This window comes from Egretta garzetta, unplaced genomic scaffold (genome assembly GCF_000687185.1).
Source record: "Egretta garzetta isolate BGI_Z169 unplaced genomic scaffold, ASM68718v1 scaffold412, whole genome shotgun sequence".
In the NCBI taxonomy this organism is placed as follows: Eukaryota; Metazoa; Chordata; class Aves; order Pelecaniformes; family Ardeidae; genus Egretta; species Egretta garzetta.
In genome coordinates this window covers 440833-457310 of record NW_009258770.1, presented here as the reverse complement: position 1 = coordinate 457310, position 16478 = coordinate 440833, and the positions used below count along the sequence as shown (strand labels likewise).

General features: G+C 41.6%; 1 protein-coding gene across 1 annotated transcript in view; it reads left to right on the top strand.

Moving 5' to 3' along the window:
• Positions 1 to 16478, top strand: part of TRPC5 (transient receptor potential cation channel subfamily C member 5) — a 67886-nt gene that overhangs the window by 15388 nt on the left and 36020 nt on the right. The window contains exon 2 of the mRNA XM_009649380.1: positions 1653 to 2174. Within this exon, the coding sequence (XP_009647675.1) occupies positions 1653 to 2174 (522 nt within the window). The remainder of the gene's footprint in view (positions 1 to 1652; positions 2175 to 16478) is intronic.

Genomic DNA, 16478 nt, shown 5'->3' with positions numbered 1-16478 from the left:
AGAGAGCTGCTTTCAGCTGTTTGTTACTAGGTATCTTAAAATACATTTATCCAACCTTGCTACGAGACACCAAGCCCTCTATGACCCAAGCAAATCCTCACTGCCATTCTCTCTTCTTCCCCATGAGCTGTATTTATAGGCTCCCTCCCAGCTGCCTCTGTAGGAACCAGCCTTGTTAGCAAAGATTCTTTACACCTGCGTGTCTGCAGGCTGCCAGAGATTTAACTCCTCATGTGCCCCATCCAGGGTAGCAGACTTGTATCATCCCCCAAAATAGCTCTAGCCACCCAGTGGGCCCTGCACCAGTAAATGACCCCGCATCTCAGCGTGCTGCCAACCTTCGGGAGAGTGTTGTGTGTTGTCAACAGGCGCTGTCCTGCTGGCTGCCGGTTTATGTAGAGGTTTATCAATCAGCTTCAGCCCAGGAGCCTTTAGCTCTTTAGTGCTATAGAGGCACTTAACTCTCAGGGAACCCAGATTCAGTGGTTAGAGGTCCGCTGTCTCACAACCAGACTCAGGTATATCCTACAGAAGGATTTCTAACTGGTTACTTCATGCTACTTTGTCACTGCTTTACTTTTGAATTTTTACAGACTGAGTAATGTTTCCTGTCATTAGGACTCTTTGACAATCGTTTCTCTGAAACGCTTTTGACATTTGCAAGGGGAAGCAGGCCTACTGTTCACCAAAACCAGCAATCACCCCTCGAGCAGCGGGATGCCAGCTGCCAGGGCAAGAGTGGTGGGCACACGAAGTACAGTATGCTTGAGTAATGATTAACACACAACAAAGAGAGCTGCCTGTGCTGCAAATGGAAACATACTGCGTGCTTGGGATGTAAGAGCATTTTGGTCTAATTTTGCACTCTGCATATAGTAATAAGACACAACAGGGTGTGCATTAAGCTCATCTTTTGAGAAGTGCAACAGTAGCTGAATAATGCACACCCTGGAGTGTCTTATTTGTAGTGGACTATGGCTCATTAATTTTACATTTAAATTTTTTCAAACCCATTAAAAAAAAAACAAATCTATTCTGAGGGCAGTTATGTAATGTATCCTTCCACTGAAAAGTATTTTCAAATAAAAACAGTAGGGAAAAGGTGAGGAAGAGCTTTGCTCAACTGCAGACCAGTGTTTGGTTTGGTTTGGTTTGGTTTGGTTTGTGTAGGGCCTGCTATGAGCAGGTTCTTGGCCTGCTAATGCAGATATATAATGCAAATAATGATAGTTGCGGAAATCGGTTCAGTGTTCACTCTTTGCTAGACTTCCCTTTCTTTTTGTGTAATTGTCTGGGCCTTTTGTCTTCCTCTTTTCCTACAAAAATCCGCCTTTTGGCGTATGAACCAACATCCATTTCAGAACAGGTTCACATATAAAGCATTCAGATGGGGATGTGATTGACTTCTACACCTAACTGAGAACTGAATGGTCACAGGTTCCTGCTCAGGAGGCAGACAGGCATGATTTGGGGAAAGATGGTTTTGCCAGAATAGCAGTGCATGTGCGTGCGTAGATCCAATAAAATTTAAAGAACAGAGGGTGTTATAAAAACCCGGTTTTGTTATGACATCACTTCAAAAGCCTGAAGTAGGGATATCTGATTTCTGCTGTTCCACATGAAATATGACTATGGTTTATCCCTTTATATAGGTTCCAACCTTGATGATGGACACCCAGTTTTCAGAATTCACTCCAGATATCACCCCAATAATGCTGGCGGCTCACACCAACAACTATGAAATCATCAAACTGCTTGTCCAAAGACGGGTAACAATTCCACGCCCACACCAGATCAGATGCAACTGTGTGGAATGTGTCTCCAGTTCGGAGGTGGACAGCCTGAGGCATTCCAGGTCAAGGCTGAACATCTACAAAGCCTTAGCCAGCCCTTCGTTGATTGCCTTATCAAGCGAGGACCCCATCTTGACGGCCTTCCGACTGGGCTGGGAGCTGAAGGAGCTCAGCAAAGTGGAAAATGAGTTCAAGGCTGAATATGAAGAGCTTTCACAGCAGTGCAAGCGTTTTGCTAAGGATCTTTTGGATCAAGCACGGAGTTCCCGAGAATTGGAGATCATTCTCAATCACAGAGATGATCAAAGCGAAGAGCTGGATCCCCAAAAATGTCATGATTTGGCAAAGCTAAAGGTAGCAATAAAGTATCACCAGAAAGAGGTAAGAGTCATTTAAATTAAAGGTGTGCAAATGCTTCATGTGTTGGGTAAAATGATTCCCTTCTCTAGTCTCCATGGGTTTGTTCAGGGTTGCTAGCTGAGAGCCAGCAGGGGTGAGTTTGGATTGAGTGGAGAGCCATGTGCATATGGGTAAATCACAAACCAGGAGGTTCAGTGCACCTCGGTGACAGCATGAATCTGATGACAGTTGAGGGCAACAGGACTGGGACTTGCTGCAGTGGGTTATGGCTTCTACAGCACCGCCACTTTCCGTTTCAAAGATACTTGAATCCCTTTTCATTGCAACCCATCCCCCTGCAAAGAACGGCCTTCAGAGATTTCCAGGTTTATTAACTCCGAAAGCTTTTCCTAGTAGCTGCTTTTATACAAGAACCAAAAGCTAGAAGAGTTGCCTAGCTCATGAAGATCTTGACTGCAGGAAATAATATAATATACAGTTCACTTCCTCCAGCCACCAAACAATTCCTAGCACCCATTCAACACTAACTCATAAGGGCCAGAGAAACAACAGCAGCAAAAGAGAGCAGGAAAGACCAAGAGCACTCTCACTGTCCCAGGTCTCCATGTTAACCAGCATTTTTGCTAGGTGAAAATGTTCATGTGATGCTAGGAATTGGATCACGTCATTCAAATCCTTCTTCACGCCTGAGACACCTCAGGTTGATTCTTGCTCCTTGATTTATCTGTGTTTTAGGAACTGAGAAGCAATTCCCAGAAATTCAAACTCCTGCCCAGAGTACCAGAAAGGAAAGGCATACTTCAGCACAAGGGCACAGAGCCTTTCAGAAGCCCTGCAAATCCAGAGATTCATAAGTTGATTCAATGAAGGCCACGAACCCAAGGAGAATGCTGACAACAGTTTCATTAGTTGGCTCTGGATTTTCTTTCTCTTTCCAAACCTGGACAGAATTTAGTAGATGATATATTACTGTTCGCCAGTGATGTTCCAGGTTATCTGAAGGAGGAATTTAGCTTGCTTGGTTGAAGAACTGAATTGCAATGTCTGTTGCATTCTTCTGTGTCTGGAGGGTGACAGGAGTGGTGGAAGAGCCTGCCACATTGCTCTTCACTGTCTTCCCCACATTTGAGTCTTTATTTTATGCACTGACCCAGATGAAGACAGCTTGATATGATACATTCCACCTCCCTCAACGGCTGCTCATGTCATCCGAGGTACAGCAGTCAAGAAGTGAAAGACGCAGATTTTCCTTTCTTCCCTTTGGTCTGTTACGCCTCCTGAGTGCCAGCCGCTTGATGCAAGGAGCTGGAGCCGAAGTCTTAAGCCTTCTGGGATCAAGCACGTGGTCCCTTACTGCTCTTATTGGGCTACTCCAGTGAAGTGTCAGCAAGGCTGACTGGCTTCAACTCAGGTTATGCTTTTTACTCTAGCTGGCAGGGTTAGGTAACACTGTAAGTGCTTTAGGGACACGAACAGGTAGTGAAGAATTAGTCTGGAGAAGGGTAACAAAGTCTATCAGGTCAAATGTTCCTTGAATCTAAGAAGGGCCAGAAACTCTATGTCTGGGTTGTTTTTTTTTTACTGGCCTGATAGCCACAGACGCTGCACCCGCATAAACCTTTCAGCAGCCAGGATACCACTGCCATGTGTAGATCACTGCTGATTTCGATGTCTTGTCACAGTTCAGGCTCGCTGTTGACATCCAAGCATAAATCTGTGGCTACCCTTACCTTGTGTTCACGTTAGGGAACTGCGAGTCTGAAGGAGCTCAGTGCATGTGAAATGTAGTGCTGAACGCTCCTGAAGCTCTTTTATTTTAAAGTAACAACTTTTTAATCTTTGCTTGCTTGCTTGACAGTTTTTATCTTTTTTTAGGCATATTTGACTGAATTCCAAGCATATGGACAAATTCCATGTTTTGTGGCGTATTCATGACAGTTCCAGCATATAATTGCTAGCAAATATGCTCTGTGTTGCCAGCTAAAGTCAGTGCTCTTTCCAGGTAGAATACTGGTGGGCAGGGACAGAACGAATGAGCTTGGGAAAACAGCACTACTGAGTTCTGTTATTCACAAATACCTGATGCATCCTGCAGGATGGTGTTTGTATGCAACAAAATATTGCAGTGGTTTTCTTATCATGAGAATTAGTCCAATAAGGAACACCGAGCAAGATACAAACGTCATTGCCAGCTTCTAAAAAAAATGAGTAGGAACATTTGTCAGGGAGACACTGAGAAATGCCTTTTAATCATGATTGAAGAGTATCAGACTGAGAGAAATTTTGTGGGGGACAAGAAGGAAAATAGAAACAAGTTTAGTGAAAGACAGTTCTGCAGAGGGAAACAGCAGACTTTTTAAAAGTAGATCTTGTTCTGCTGAAGCTTTTTATGTCTTAGCATTATAAGGGGGTTGGATTGGATTGGATGTAGAAGCTTTTTATGTTTTAATGTTGACAAAGTTGCAAGTCAAATCTCTAGTAGACCTTAGTTATTTTCTGGGGCTGTAAATTGTTACCGCAGTTGTTAGTTCTCTATATTCAGCATAAGGAAGGCATAAGCTCACATTGATTTTGGACTAATTGCTAGGCAAATTTCCTGCACCTTTTGTCTTTTTGAGTGAAAGATTTCCTGCACCTTTTTTCTTTTTGAGTGAATAAACCTTCAAAATTTCCCCCCAAATATGAAATTATTCCATTTCAGCTTAGTCAGGCAGGTAAGTTCAAGATTCTTTCTGGAGAAGTTGTTAAGAGGGAACTGGTAAAGACATCATTGCCTTTGGAGGGAGGGGCAGTACTGTGTGTTTTGTGTAGGGACTAGATCTTAAAGTTACTTTTTCTTTGTACCAGCATAAGTGATCTGGGAATTCAAGAGTACTCTGCACCAGACACATTATTCGGTGTTCTTCTCTCCGAGGCATTTCACATGAACCCACTGTGCCTTTTTTTTCCCCCATTGCGCTCCCATGCTGAAGAGTAGGTGCTGGTTTGTTCCAGGTACAGAAAAGTAACAGGATTCAAATTTCTAGTGCAGGTTGATGATCTCCGGCAGTGAACATACAGGACTGAAAAAAATCCTGATGGGAAAAGCTAGACATCTATGGGCAGTTCTTGCTCCAAACTGGGCCCTTGGAGGAAAGCTTTTTAAAGCTAGTTAGGCTGCTAAATACGCAGGTAAGTAGGCAATAAGTTTTTAAACAGAGTATAATCTGGTCAAGTCCCTAAATCCTGTTGGAGATTAGACACTCATCTTGCTGAGGCATTTTGAAATTCCCCTGTGGAATTAGCTGCATCTTTTGGCACCTAGCTACTGGAGGAAAATCTGATCTTGTACATTAAGTTTTAGCAAACAATTAGCAATCAGCCCCGCCACGGACACAAATCCTTGTTCCTTGCACTGAATTCAGTAAACATACTCATGGTATACACAACTTCATCTTTTGATCTGGTCTGAGTGCCTCGGTCTTCACAGTGAGCAACCTGAATGGGGCTGGATTAGCGAGGGGAACCACTTCAGGTCAGTCCTACCTCCAGAGAGCTACTGGCCTCACCACAGAGGCTCCACCTCAGCCTGTATCCCCAGGTAAATCCCACCTCATGACGTGGGCTTTGTCTTTGCAAGGGTACAAAAATCTCCCATTCTTTTTTTTCCCAACAAAATAAGCCTGAGAGGTGCAAGTTTTGATTTCTCCCAAACATCACACGTGCTGAGTACTTTACAAACTGACAAATGTATCGCTCATGAGGAAGATGACCTTTTTCCTTTGGAGGGGGGCCAAAACAATGGAGAAGAAATTTCTTGCTTTTCATATTTGTTTTTAGTAAGCCCATATATCCTAGAAGGTAAATTACTGTTTACACAGAGGGAAAAAAATCAGTTATACAGGAAAGATTAAAATGTACCCTAAGGTAGCTTTGTAGTATATTTTATGGTAGTAAGTGTTCAAACCATGCTGTGCAGTGCTCACAAGCTCCCTCTCCATCTCATCTTAAGCATAGAATGGTCGTGTCCTCAGTTTCAAATTACAAAAGGGCCCTGTTCATTTCTTTAGAAGATAGGAAGAATTTAATAGTTGTGATCGCTGTTTGCATGGCAGTCACAAAATATTAGATAAAAACAAGGACAGGTCTAGTACACTGTGAAACATGGTGAGTTAGATCCAGCACAGACACGTCAGTTTTCTCAGTCCACTTTCGAAAGAAATTATTTTCATAGGATCATGGGAATTCATGGTCTAAGAGACAAGTAGGCTTTTAAAAAATGCTCTGTAGTATATGGCATTTGTCGTCATATTACTACTTTTTAAATTCTTTTATTCATGACTAATTTTGGAAGGAGAAAGGTGCTGAAGACTTAATAAGAAAAAGCACAGCTCAGCTGTTGGGGATCAATCTTCACTGTGCTCTTCTGGTGCCAAATTAGCTCTGCATTTGTTAATTTGTTTGCATTTCTAAGAAAAGATGGGGAAAAGTCATCGCTTAGGGTCTTGCCAGTCACATAAAGCACAGTTGTTTGTATAGTGTACCATTGCTGTATTGGAAAATCAGAGCATAGGCTGAATGCAAATAGAATTTTTGTGTCCTTTAAGGTTTTTTTGCCTTGCCAAAATCATGTAAAGCAACCCTAGTGTAGCAGTGAATCAGGTCTGTAAGGGCAGGTTTCTCCTTGTGTATAACATCCTGCTAAGCCACAGGAATAGCAATGTACAGTCAGCCTATTCCTGCTTTCCTGCTCTCCATCACAGGTCATTCACACCTTCAAAATGAAGTGAAACATCACAGTAGTGAGTTTTTAGTGCTTTGCATTCTTCTGGTACTGATAGTTGCAGATGTGCAGGTTTAGTTTATATGTCTGTAAGAAACACACAATGCAAGGCACTCAGAAAAAAACGCATTTTACCTATGGTTATATTGCTTAGCACTACCACTGAATTAGATCAAAGGAGTGCATGAAATTCCCTCTCGGAAACCTTAACCTTAGTCTCTTTTACTCACTGTACTCTAAATCAATGACAGGAAAGGAGAGAAGTAGAATTGTTTGCTTTTCAAATTTAAAAACAGGGCTCTCTGCTGTTTTTTCTTCAGGATGAAGCTTCAAAAGTTTTAGTTCTTTTTTTTCCAAGACATTTACATAGACAAGTACCTCCTGAGATACAGTACTGGAGTGAATAAATAATCATTCCTGCCATGCCACATATTTTTCAGCTGTGTCTTGACTCTTGTCAACTGTATGGCTGCAGTTAGAAGCACAGCATCGTTCTCCAGGGAGTACGCATAAACCTGGCGAAGTTCTAAGGGCACTTCAGTTAGTGTATAAAAAGAGCTTTTAAAAATATCAGAGATGCATGAAAAATGAAGTGCGAGGTCTGTGAAAATCAAAGCTCATCTACTGCACCTTGTTTACCTGTTTTGAAAGCCATTCAGATATCTTGATGGATAGCCACAGATCTTTCCTTGCTTGCAGGCAGTGCTAAGTTATTCTTACGTGTTTTTTTCTGTTTTCTTGCCACACTGCCTGGAGATATAATGATACAGGGCTGAATATTTTTATTGTGCTCTTCAAAGGCACAATAAAAAGCTAGCTTTTTGGTGAGCCTGCTAATAAACAGGCTTTTACTTTCAGGTTTCTAGAGTGAAATCATACCATGTCATGAAAAGATCTTTATTAGGACTAGATGGGGAAAGCAGAGCTGCTCCTTGTGGAAGCTTATTCCCTTTCTAGTGACCTGGAGCATCTGTATCCCTTGTGGTAGTAGATGGTGAGGATGCAGTTATGCTCCTTCCAGGTCTGCCCTACACCACAAACCTGAATGTAAGTTTAGGGATTTCTAAAGCACTGAATGTCCAAATGTCACCTTTCATTTTCCAGCAGCATTCATTCGTTCATTCTTGTATGCAGCAAAGTTACCATCTGATGTATGAACAGTGGCCTGTGCTAAATGAAGCTGTTTTTTTCTCAGACTCAATCCCAGCAGGCAGATGACCACATTACAAAATCTTCCACGCATGTCGTACCAACGGAGCTGTCACTAACAGTCTCAGCAGCTGGACTTTGGGGTGACGGGTGGGGAGACTTATCTGCATTTGCACCCTTGCTCGTGGGGCAGGAGGGTGAGGGGTGCATTATCTTGGAGCCCCTAGTCTATGGGCACATTGTGCAGTTGCTGGACTGTTCGGATTTGGAAATTAGCATGGACATCTAATCTGTACTGCTTCATTGTGTTGCAAAAATTAGGACAAGTTCCATTTAAGTGTAACTTCTCTCTAAACTTGGGAGAAGAAGAAGGAGAAGAAAAAGAAGAAGAAGATGAAGAAATATTCAGAGAACTGATGGTTCATCAGTTTGACAAAGTGGACTTGAATGTTTATTTGAGGAAACAGTATTATTTGGTATATTATTCACGTAACAGCAAAATGTTCCAACTTGATGAAGGTTAGCCACATATTGCAGCTGTCACAGAACTGCCGAAGACTATCTTTTGACAGCAAAATCAGCTCTGACTAATCTTGCCATGCACAAATTTGAAAAAACAGCATAAGACCGGTGTGTCAGTCAAGGACAAGGACTCTGCTTCTGTCAGTGTAATGCGTAGCAGGCAGTAAATGCCTGGATCATTCTTTAAGTCATTTTTGGTGCCTCGTGCCTCTGACTTAAATGATCTCTTGGACAAAGACAGGAAATGTGTTGAAAGCTAAAGGGATTGCCACTGTTTTAAGAACATTGAAGAATGATTTAGTGAGCTCGTCAGTTCCCTTAACTTCATGTATCCCATCAGTCTTCTTGCCAGCAAGAGAAGAGGCTTAGGAAGCCAAAGTTAAAGTACAGGACATGATTGATTTGCTTTCTATAGACAACAGAAACTGGGAAGGAGAAGTGACGCCTTGTATATTGTATAAGCCAAGTGTTCAGCCTTACTGCGTCTGAAGGTCTGGAGTGCCTTTCAGAAGCAGCTTTACGTCAACAGTGGAGAGTATATCATGTTATTTCATACTTCACTTTGAAGGATACCCTGAAATAATAAACTCTGTGGAAAAAAATATTGCTATGGAGTCTCCCCTCTGGATATAGAAGTTATCATAGTTTTTTATCCTATTTCCATGAATTTCAGCTTTGCTTCTGTTGCTCACTGAAGAGTGTTATGAAACTCTATGGGGAAAAGAACTGAAATGGCCCTCCCCTTACACCTCTCATGTGTACATCAGATTCATCATCATCCAGACAAGCCATTTAGGTGTCTCATTGTTGAGAACACAGTTCTTCAAGAAAAGTGAGATGGAGAGATGGGTTAATCATACTCCGCCCCCCCCCAAATGAGATCTTGTGCAGAATGGCATTTAAAAGCTGTGACTGCCGTTTTTGTGTTCTAACTCTTTCTCTACAATCTCCAGCTGGCTGAGTAAACATCCTTCAGCAAAGAATACGTCCTCCTCACCCTACAGTGGTGGTATTACTCAGAAGCAGAGGTAGCCTTTAGAGGTTCCCAAGAATGTAACAAGTGTTTATACTATGCTGGTCTGTTCTTCCCTGGGTATTGGAGTAAATTTTCTTATTCAGTAGAAGGTAAGATAGATAGAAAAAAAAGAAACCAAAATTAAATACTTTCAGCATAGATATTTCTCAGGTCAGAAAGGAAGCAAATGAAAAATATTTTTAGAACTTTTTATCAATGCTGATAGGGTAAAGTAGGTATGTATTTAAAAATACTTGTGAATGACTTTTAAAATTCTTACGTTTGCTTTACTTAGCACTTATTTAATGTAAATGTTAGAAATTCACTAGGGAGAAGAAAGCCAGCCTTTTACTTAAAAGTCAATACCTTCTCCACTTCATCTAAAGCCTGTGAGAGCTCCTTTTATTCATTTGCAAGATCTGTAGCACTTCAAGTGCTGCCTGCAAGAGGACTTAGGAAACTCTGCAAGATTTGTCTCTAAATGGCTTTTAGCCTGAGTGTTTTTTCAGTGCTTCTGTAGGATGTGTTTGATATCTCCTGTTCAGCTCTTGGAAACCAGTTATGAAGTTGTGAATTAACTGACTTAGGTGTATCGCTCATACTCAGCACTTGCTTGTACTGCAGCACTCTGCCTTTGGAAACCCAGTCTATGCCTGCTTAATCTTTATAACAGAACTGTATCCTGGAATGTTTGCTGGAATATTTCCTACAGGAATGTATTTATCAACTGTAGCCTTCTGTCTGCTAAAATAAATGCTGAAAAGTTTTGCTTATGCCTGGGCTCTTGCTCAGGGTCTGACCCAGATGAACCCAGACAAACGGTTCGACTTGATGATCTTAAAGGTCTTTTCCAACCTACACAATTCTATGATTTTAACCATGTTCTGGCAGGGTGTTGGCTAACGGAGGTTGGCCTCCCAAAGCACTGTTCAGCAGCTTGCCTTTATTCAATGGAGAATTTATGCCTGCACTTCAATCCTTCTGACACAGGACATAAATACAAACCTACAGCTAAACACATGTTTAAGCGCCCTGAGTAGAGCTGGATTTCATTTCAAGCTTATATACTTTGTTAATTGCTTCTTCCATGGGTAGGTACCCAGGATTTGCAAGCTTCTACCTTTGTCCTAGAATATGCGGGATCTCTTTTATTTAAATATTTAAACCAATCCAATGGAAATTTGTGAAAACTATGAATTTTGATGGAACTGTAGCAGGCTTCTAGAGGTTATTTAGTCCTGCCTTTTGCCACATTCACATCCCTGGTGAATTTCCAATTGCTGCTGCTTAAGCTGAGTTCGCGTCTGCTACCATCAAGAGATGTGTTATGGGTAGGAGACCTTTAGTTAAGATTCATGTGTCATCATCACTTAAAATATTTTAAGAACAGATTAGACAAAATTCTGTATAATTTGAGGCCATATGTTCATCTGTGGAGGATCTGGAGTTTGTTTTATTTGCCAGCAGAGGGATTGAGTAATTTGGGTAGCACCTGGTTTTCTTGAAGGACTCTTCCAGCTCAGCTGGTGATCTTCTTAATGGCAGGGATGACTGCCATTTGGATTTGCATCAGTGCTTCACTGTTAGTCTTAACTGGCATGTGAGTAGCAGCTGTGGTTTTGATAGGATATTCATCCTATATTTTCCTGAGAAAAAAACCTATTATCTCTTGGAAGCGCCCAAAAAAGAATGTTGAGTTGTAGTCCCTTTTCCCAGAGTTATACAGCCTCCCCTCCAACTTTGGCTCATTTCTTTTTTTCCTGTTGCAGAAAGTACTTAATTAAGAGGATGAACAACCATTAGGTGTTTACCCTCTGCAACTCACACTTCAGCAGCAGAATGTAAATAACTTTGCAGTCATTAACAAGGTTGAACTTTAAAAAGAAATGTGCTACAAAAGAGGATTTTCTTATTCATCTCACTGTTTGCAACGCTGCAAACTTAAGGAGGCTGGTCTTGTGTAGAATGTCTGATCTCATAGGGCTTACTGGCTCTCTGCAGCAGACATCAAATTAGGCCACAGATAATTTCTCTCTTCTGTCTTGGGCTAATTTAGACATGTAGCTCTTTGAGTATTGCCCACTGGAATTTCCTTCAAGAGCAACCAAACGGATACAACAACTGCGTTTCCTTTCTTCCTCAGAAGATCCTGTCCTTGGTACAAAATGGAGGCGGAGTGGTTTGTCCATCGCACTGGAAGTGTGTTGGGCTGCTTGGTTCTGAGCAGGAGCATCTGCAGGATTTGGGAGTGCAGGAAGATGGATTTAAAAAGTTCATTTCTTCACATGCCATTTCATGTTCCTGAAATCAAAGTTAAAGAGGATCACTTGATTGCACAGGGTGATCCATATGCCTGCTGACGTTGTGCCAAGTGTTACAGCATGGCTGGGCTATTGGGCAGTGTGTATCAAGCTTTGTGGATTAAGATATTAAGATTTGGCATTGATGGTTAACCCAAGCCTATAGTAGGACTGACAGCGTAGGAGTTTCCTGTATCTTCACAGGAGGAAAGAAATTCTAGCCAATTGATTCTGAAAGTTCAAATACAAAAGGCTGTGCTCTCCCCTGTCCATCTGCAGATTACTGATGTGTGGGGGAGTAGGTATGTCTGTGCCTGGGTAAGTCACCCCCGCTAGCGACCTGGGATGAAGAGGAGCATTGCCCTGCTGCTCCCAGCCCTGCCTGGCCCCGCTGTGCTTGCCAGGGGAGATGTGTGTCTCCAGAGACATCTCCCTTCAATCTGCCGGAGAGAGGGTGCAAGGCAGTACCTCTGCAGGATGGGACGGCGCTTTCTACCGGGTGGAGAATGGCAATGGCATTTATCCTTCTCATGACAGAATTGGATTCACAGGAAATCTGCATTATTTATAAATCTAGCTAAAATACATACTTACGCTGTTACCTCAGACACTGCAGTTGCCCAGTTGTCACACAGACTGCAAAATCCAGCTCAGTTCCTGCGAGAATCCTCCTTTCCAAAGCCAAAATAGCTTTCGTTGTAGAGGGCGGCAGCATATAATACCGCCAAACACAGTAACCTTGCAGGTATTCAGTTGCCATGTTTGAGATGCTGTGGGATACAGTGCTGGTAGTGAGAGCTAACCTATTGAAATGAGTGTCAGACAGGGGAACTAAAGCTAATTTCATGGCTCCCATGTCACATTTGGCTCTCGGTGGTAACCTCATTGGGAGCTGATATAGCTGACTGATAGAAGAACTCGGTCCCGCTTATTAACACAGGGCTCTGCAGTTACAAATTAGTGCTTATTCATCTATGAAGAGCATTCACTATCACCATCCGCAGCAAGAGTGCAGAAAAGAACTCCAACAAACTCCAAACAGAAGAGCCTGTTGGCAGCCTTCACGATAATCAGAATAAACGCGGAGAGATACTGTGCTCAGCCCCTGTGATGTCTATCAGGGAGCTATTTCAGTTGCTCCCTGAGGCATTCACATCTCAGCCCATCTGTGTCTGATCCTAAATTACTTATGACTGTGAGAGATAAGGGATTTCCCCATAGATAAGGGGCAGGGTGGGGGGTGGAACATAATTTCTGTGTTTGATATTTATATTAATGGCACAGCATGCAGAAAGCATTTAATTCTAGAGAAGTAGAATTTAAGTGACACAAAAATATCAGTAAAGATTAGACATTAAGAAAAAAACACTCCATCCAGCAGCTGCTTTTTTCCCTTAAAAATTTTCCCCTTGGTAGAGGATCAGGTGACAATGATGAACATTAAAAATTAAATTCTCTAATAGCACAATCCGGCTGCATGCCAAATGTTACACAAAGACCCTGGCAAGACTGAAAGAAGAAAGAGAGAACATAAAAGACTTTGTATTGCAGTAGTCTCTGCCCTCAAAGTGCTTCCTAACCATGATTGAAGTTGCTGATCTCACTTTTTGGAAAGGCAAAGATACTTATCCCCATTTTCAGACGCTGGGAGACTGAGCATCTTGCCCACTGGTGACACAGTGGCATTGTCCTCACAAGAAGGTATTCTGAGTTGCATCTTATCTCCTAGTAGTTAAGTGAACTGTACCCTCAGAAAGGGACAGGTTCTGCTCAACAGGTAATGGAGGAGGAGCTTGCTCTTTGGTTTACCTCCCCCAGAAGTGCATCTGCAGGCTTTGTCTACAGATAGGGACAGTCCTGGACAATGTTATGCCAGCACTACCACAGGCTTCATAGCATTGAATGTTTAGTTCATACATTAGCTGAATTAAGTGTAAATGCCACCTTTTGGAAGCGTTTCTTTTCATTAATGCAGCTGTCAGAACATCCTTCATCATGTTTGTGGGGTGATGTCTTGTGCTGCCATTTGTAATAGAGATTGGAGGCTCCTATACTGTAGCTGTCCTTGAAAAAAATGCTTGATACTGTGCTTGTTATGTACTGGAGAAATACAGCATTTGCAGGTCATGTGCTCATCTTAAACAAAGAGAGAGCTTCTGGTACAGTACATCTGCCTCTGGTTCTGGACCATCTACAAAACTGGCACGATATGCAGTTTTTTCAATGATCACAATCTTTCCTTTTCATTGTGCAGAAGTTTAACTGACACCAGACCCCGTCACATACGGTACGTTGATAAAAGACTATGATATACACATGTGCTATTTCTATTTATGGCAAATGGAAGGCTTTACAAAAAAGTGAAAAAACATATTTGGGACCCTGCTCACATGGAAATTGAACTGGTACTCAGAAGGGCCTTGGCATAAGTAGAGTTGGAGAAGTCAACTTGCTCTTCCAGATCTCAGCTCTGTCTATTTGCAAAGTAGAAATAAGACTGTTTCCTTAACTTTGTGAAGAAATTTGAAATTATGGATGATAACAAAAGTTCCACGATGTTGTTACAGTTTCAGGCTACTTTGCACTTAAAAGGGCTAAAGCTGAGCTTTTTCATGGCTTTACATTTTGTGAGCATTGATTTACCCACATGAATCCTAGACAATCTTTAGTGAGTTGAGCATTCAATGGTTTAGTCTAGTCAATGCATTTGATGGTTTAGTCTAGGTGGCAACACCTAGAAGCAACGATGAGGCCGACATTCACAGGGCTACTTACGGAAATAGCTAGTTCCTGTGTTCTTTTGAGTTAACACAAGGTTGCTGAAAAGCAGTTGGTTCTCTAGGCAGCACACCAAAGGCTTAGTTGACTTCTTATTATAATTCAGAACTCCACTGTTTCTGCATACCAGAAATGTTTTTCAGCCAGCTATAGCCCTTGCACTATTTGAGTTCTAAGCTGCAGTATTTACTAATTTGAAATCTGTGATTAAGAAGTTGGACTAATACCAGTTAGTAAAAGCCTACGTTGGTAAGTGCTTAGCCTTACCTTTAGTAAAGACAGCATTTGAGGGTTTGTGACATGAAGGAGAGGTTTTTTTGTGTGGTGTGCTTAAATTTCCCTTAGACCATTTTCAGTGAGGTGGGGATGGGCTTGATTGGAAAATTTAATGGCTTTTTCCATTTTGCCAAGCTGGTCTTTAAAGCTGCTCTTTCATCATGTGTGAATTTCTCTCCATTTGAAGAACTAACATCAGATACCACACAGAAAGCAGATTTTAGAAATGAGCTATTAGGCAGAGAAGAGGCACTTTTAAGATGCTTGCAAGTTGCACAGCAACCAGAGGAACATACAGTCATTTGATTTCTCAAATGACTCTGACTTTGACTCAAGGGAAAAACAGTTTTATTCTCTCCTTAGAGCTTTCTATCATATGTGATAAAGAGAAAATGTGTTTATACATTTTCCCCCTCAAAAAAAAAAAAAAAGTTATACCTCAGATCTCAGAGAAACAGCAGCATCTATTACCATGTAAATTACTGCAGAACACATCCGGTCACAGCTCCTGTTTCTGATCTTAAATGAGAAAATGTAGCAGTGTAACTTTCCATTTCTTCTAGCTTTTAGACATAGTGCGCTGACCCTTCTGAAATCGTAGATTAAAAACCAACCAACCAAATGACAATTGATGCTTGATGTTTTTCAGTTTCTGTAGAATTGTTTCTTGCATCGCTGTCCTCAGCCTTGGAATTTTACAATAACATTTTCTGATCGTTACAGACAACAGGTCTTGGCTTTTTCTGAAGATCATCACCGTACCAACTATTGTCCAGTCCTGCTCCATGCATGCGTAGGTTGATTCCAAATCAAATGCATTTCTGATTGTCTTTCCTGATGCCCTCTGGAGCATGGTGTCACTTGTATGTTAGATGCAGCAGTCATGTTTATTATAGTAATAACACCTAAACATCCAACTTCATAAATGCCAGCTATTCCTCTGGGAGATCTTACTTTCAATACTAATTTTGGTTGGTCCATATATTTGAACTACGCAGTCCAAAAATGGTTTGATTCTGGTATAAACAGCCTGTTATAGCATATAAAATGTACTCACAAAATCTAAAAATACCTACAGAAATTAATTCATTTATCAGACTGAGCAACTAATTTTTCCTTTCGCTTGACCTTGGTTTAGTCATTTTGAACAGTGATAGTGTTCTGCTTGTATAGAGCACTCCGAGAACTGCTCATGAAAAGCCCTCCCAGTATTGGGCAGTTTTGGTGGTGAACAAATATTTAAAAGAAAGATCTGGGTATGTGCTAAAGCTTTTATTAAGAAATCGTCTCTCTCACACCGAATCTGATCTCCTGGTGACTAAGACCTACGGGGAGCCCTCGGCATCTTTAGATGTGATGAGAAGAGCCTTGTATCTGTCCCATAAATGCACAAGCGATGTCTGATTCAGTATTAGCCCAGGCCATGTCTAGACTGAGTGCAGTAGTGTCTACATCGGAGCTTCTGCCAGGGTCAAAAAATCATAGCAGTTTGGGGTGGCAAAACAGTAAAACTCTTGTATTCA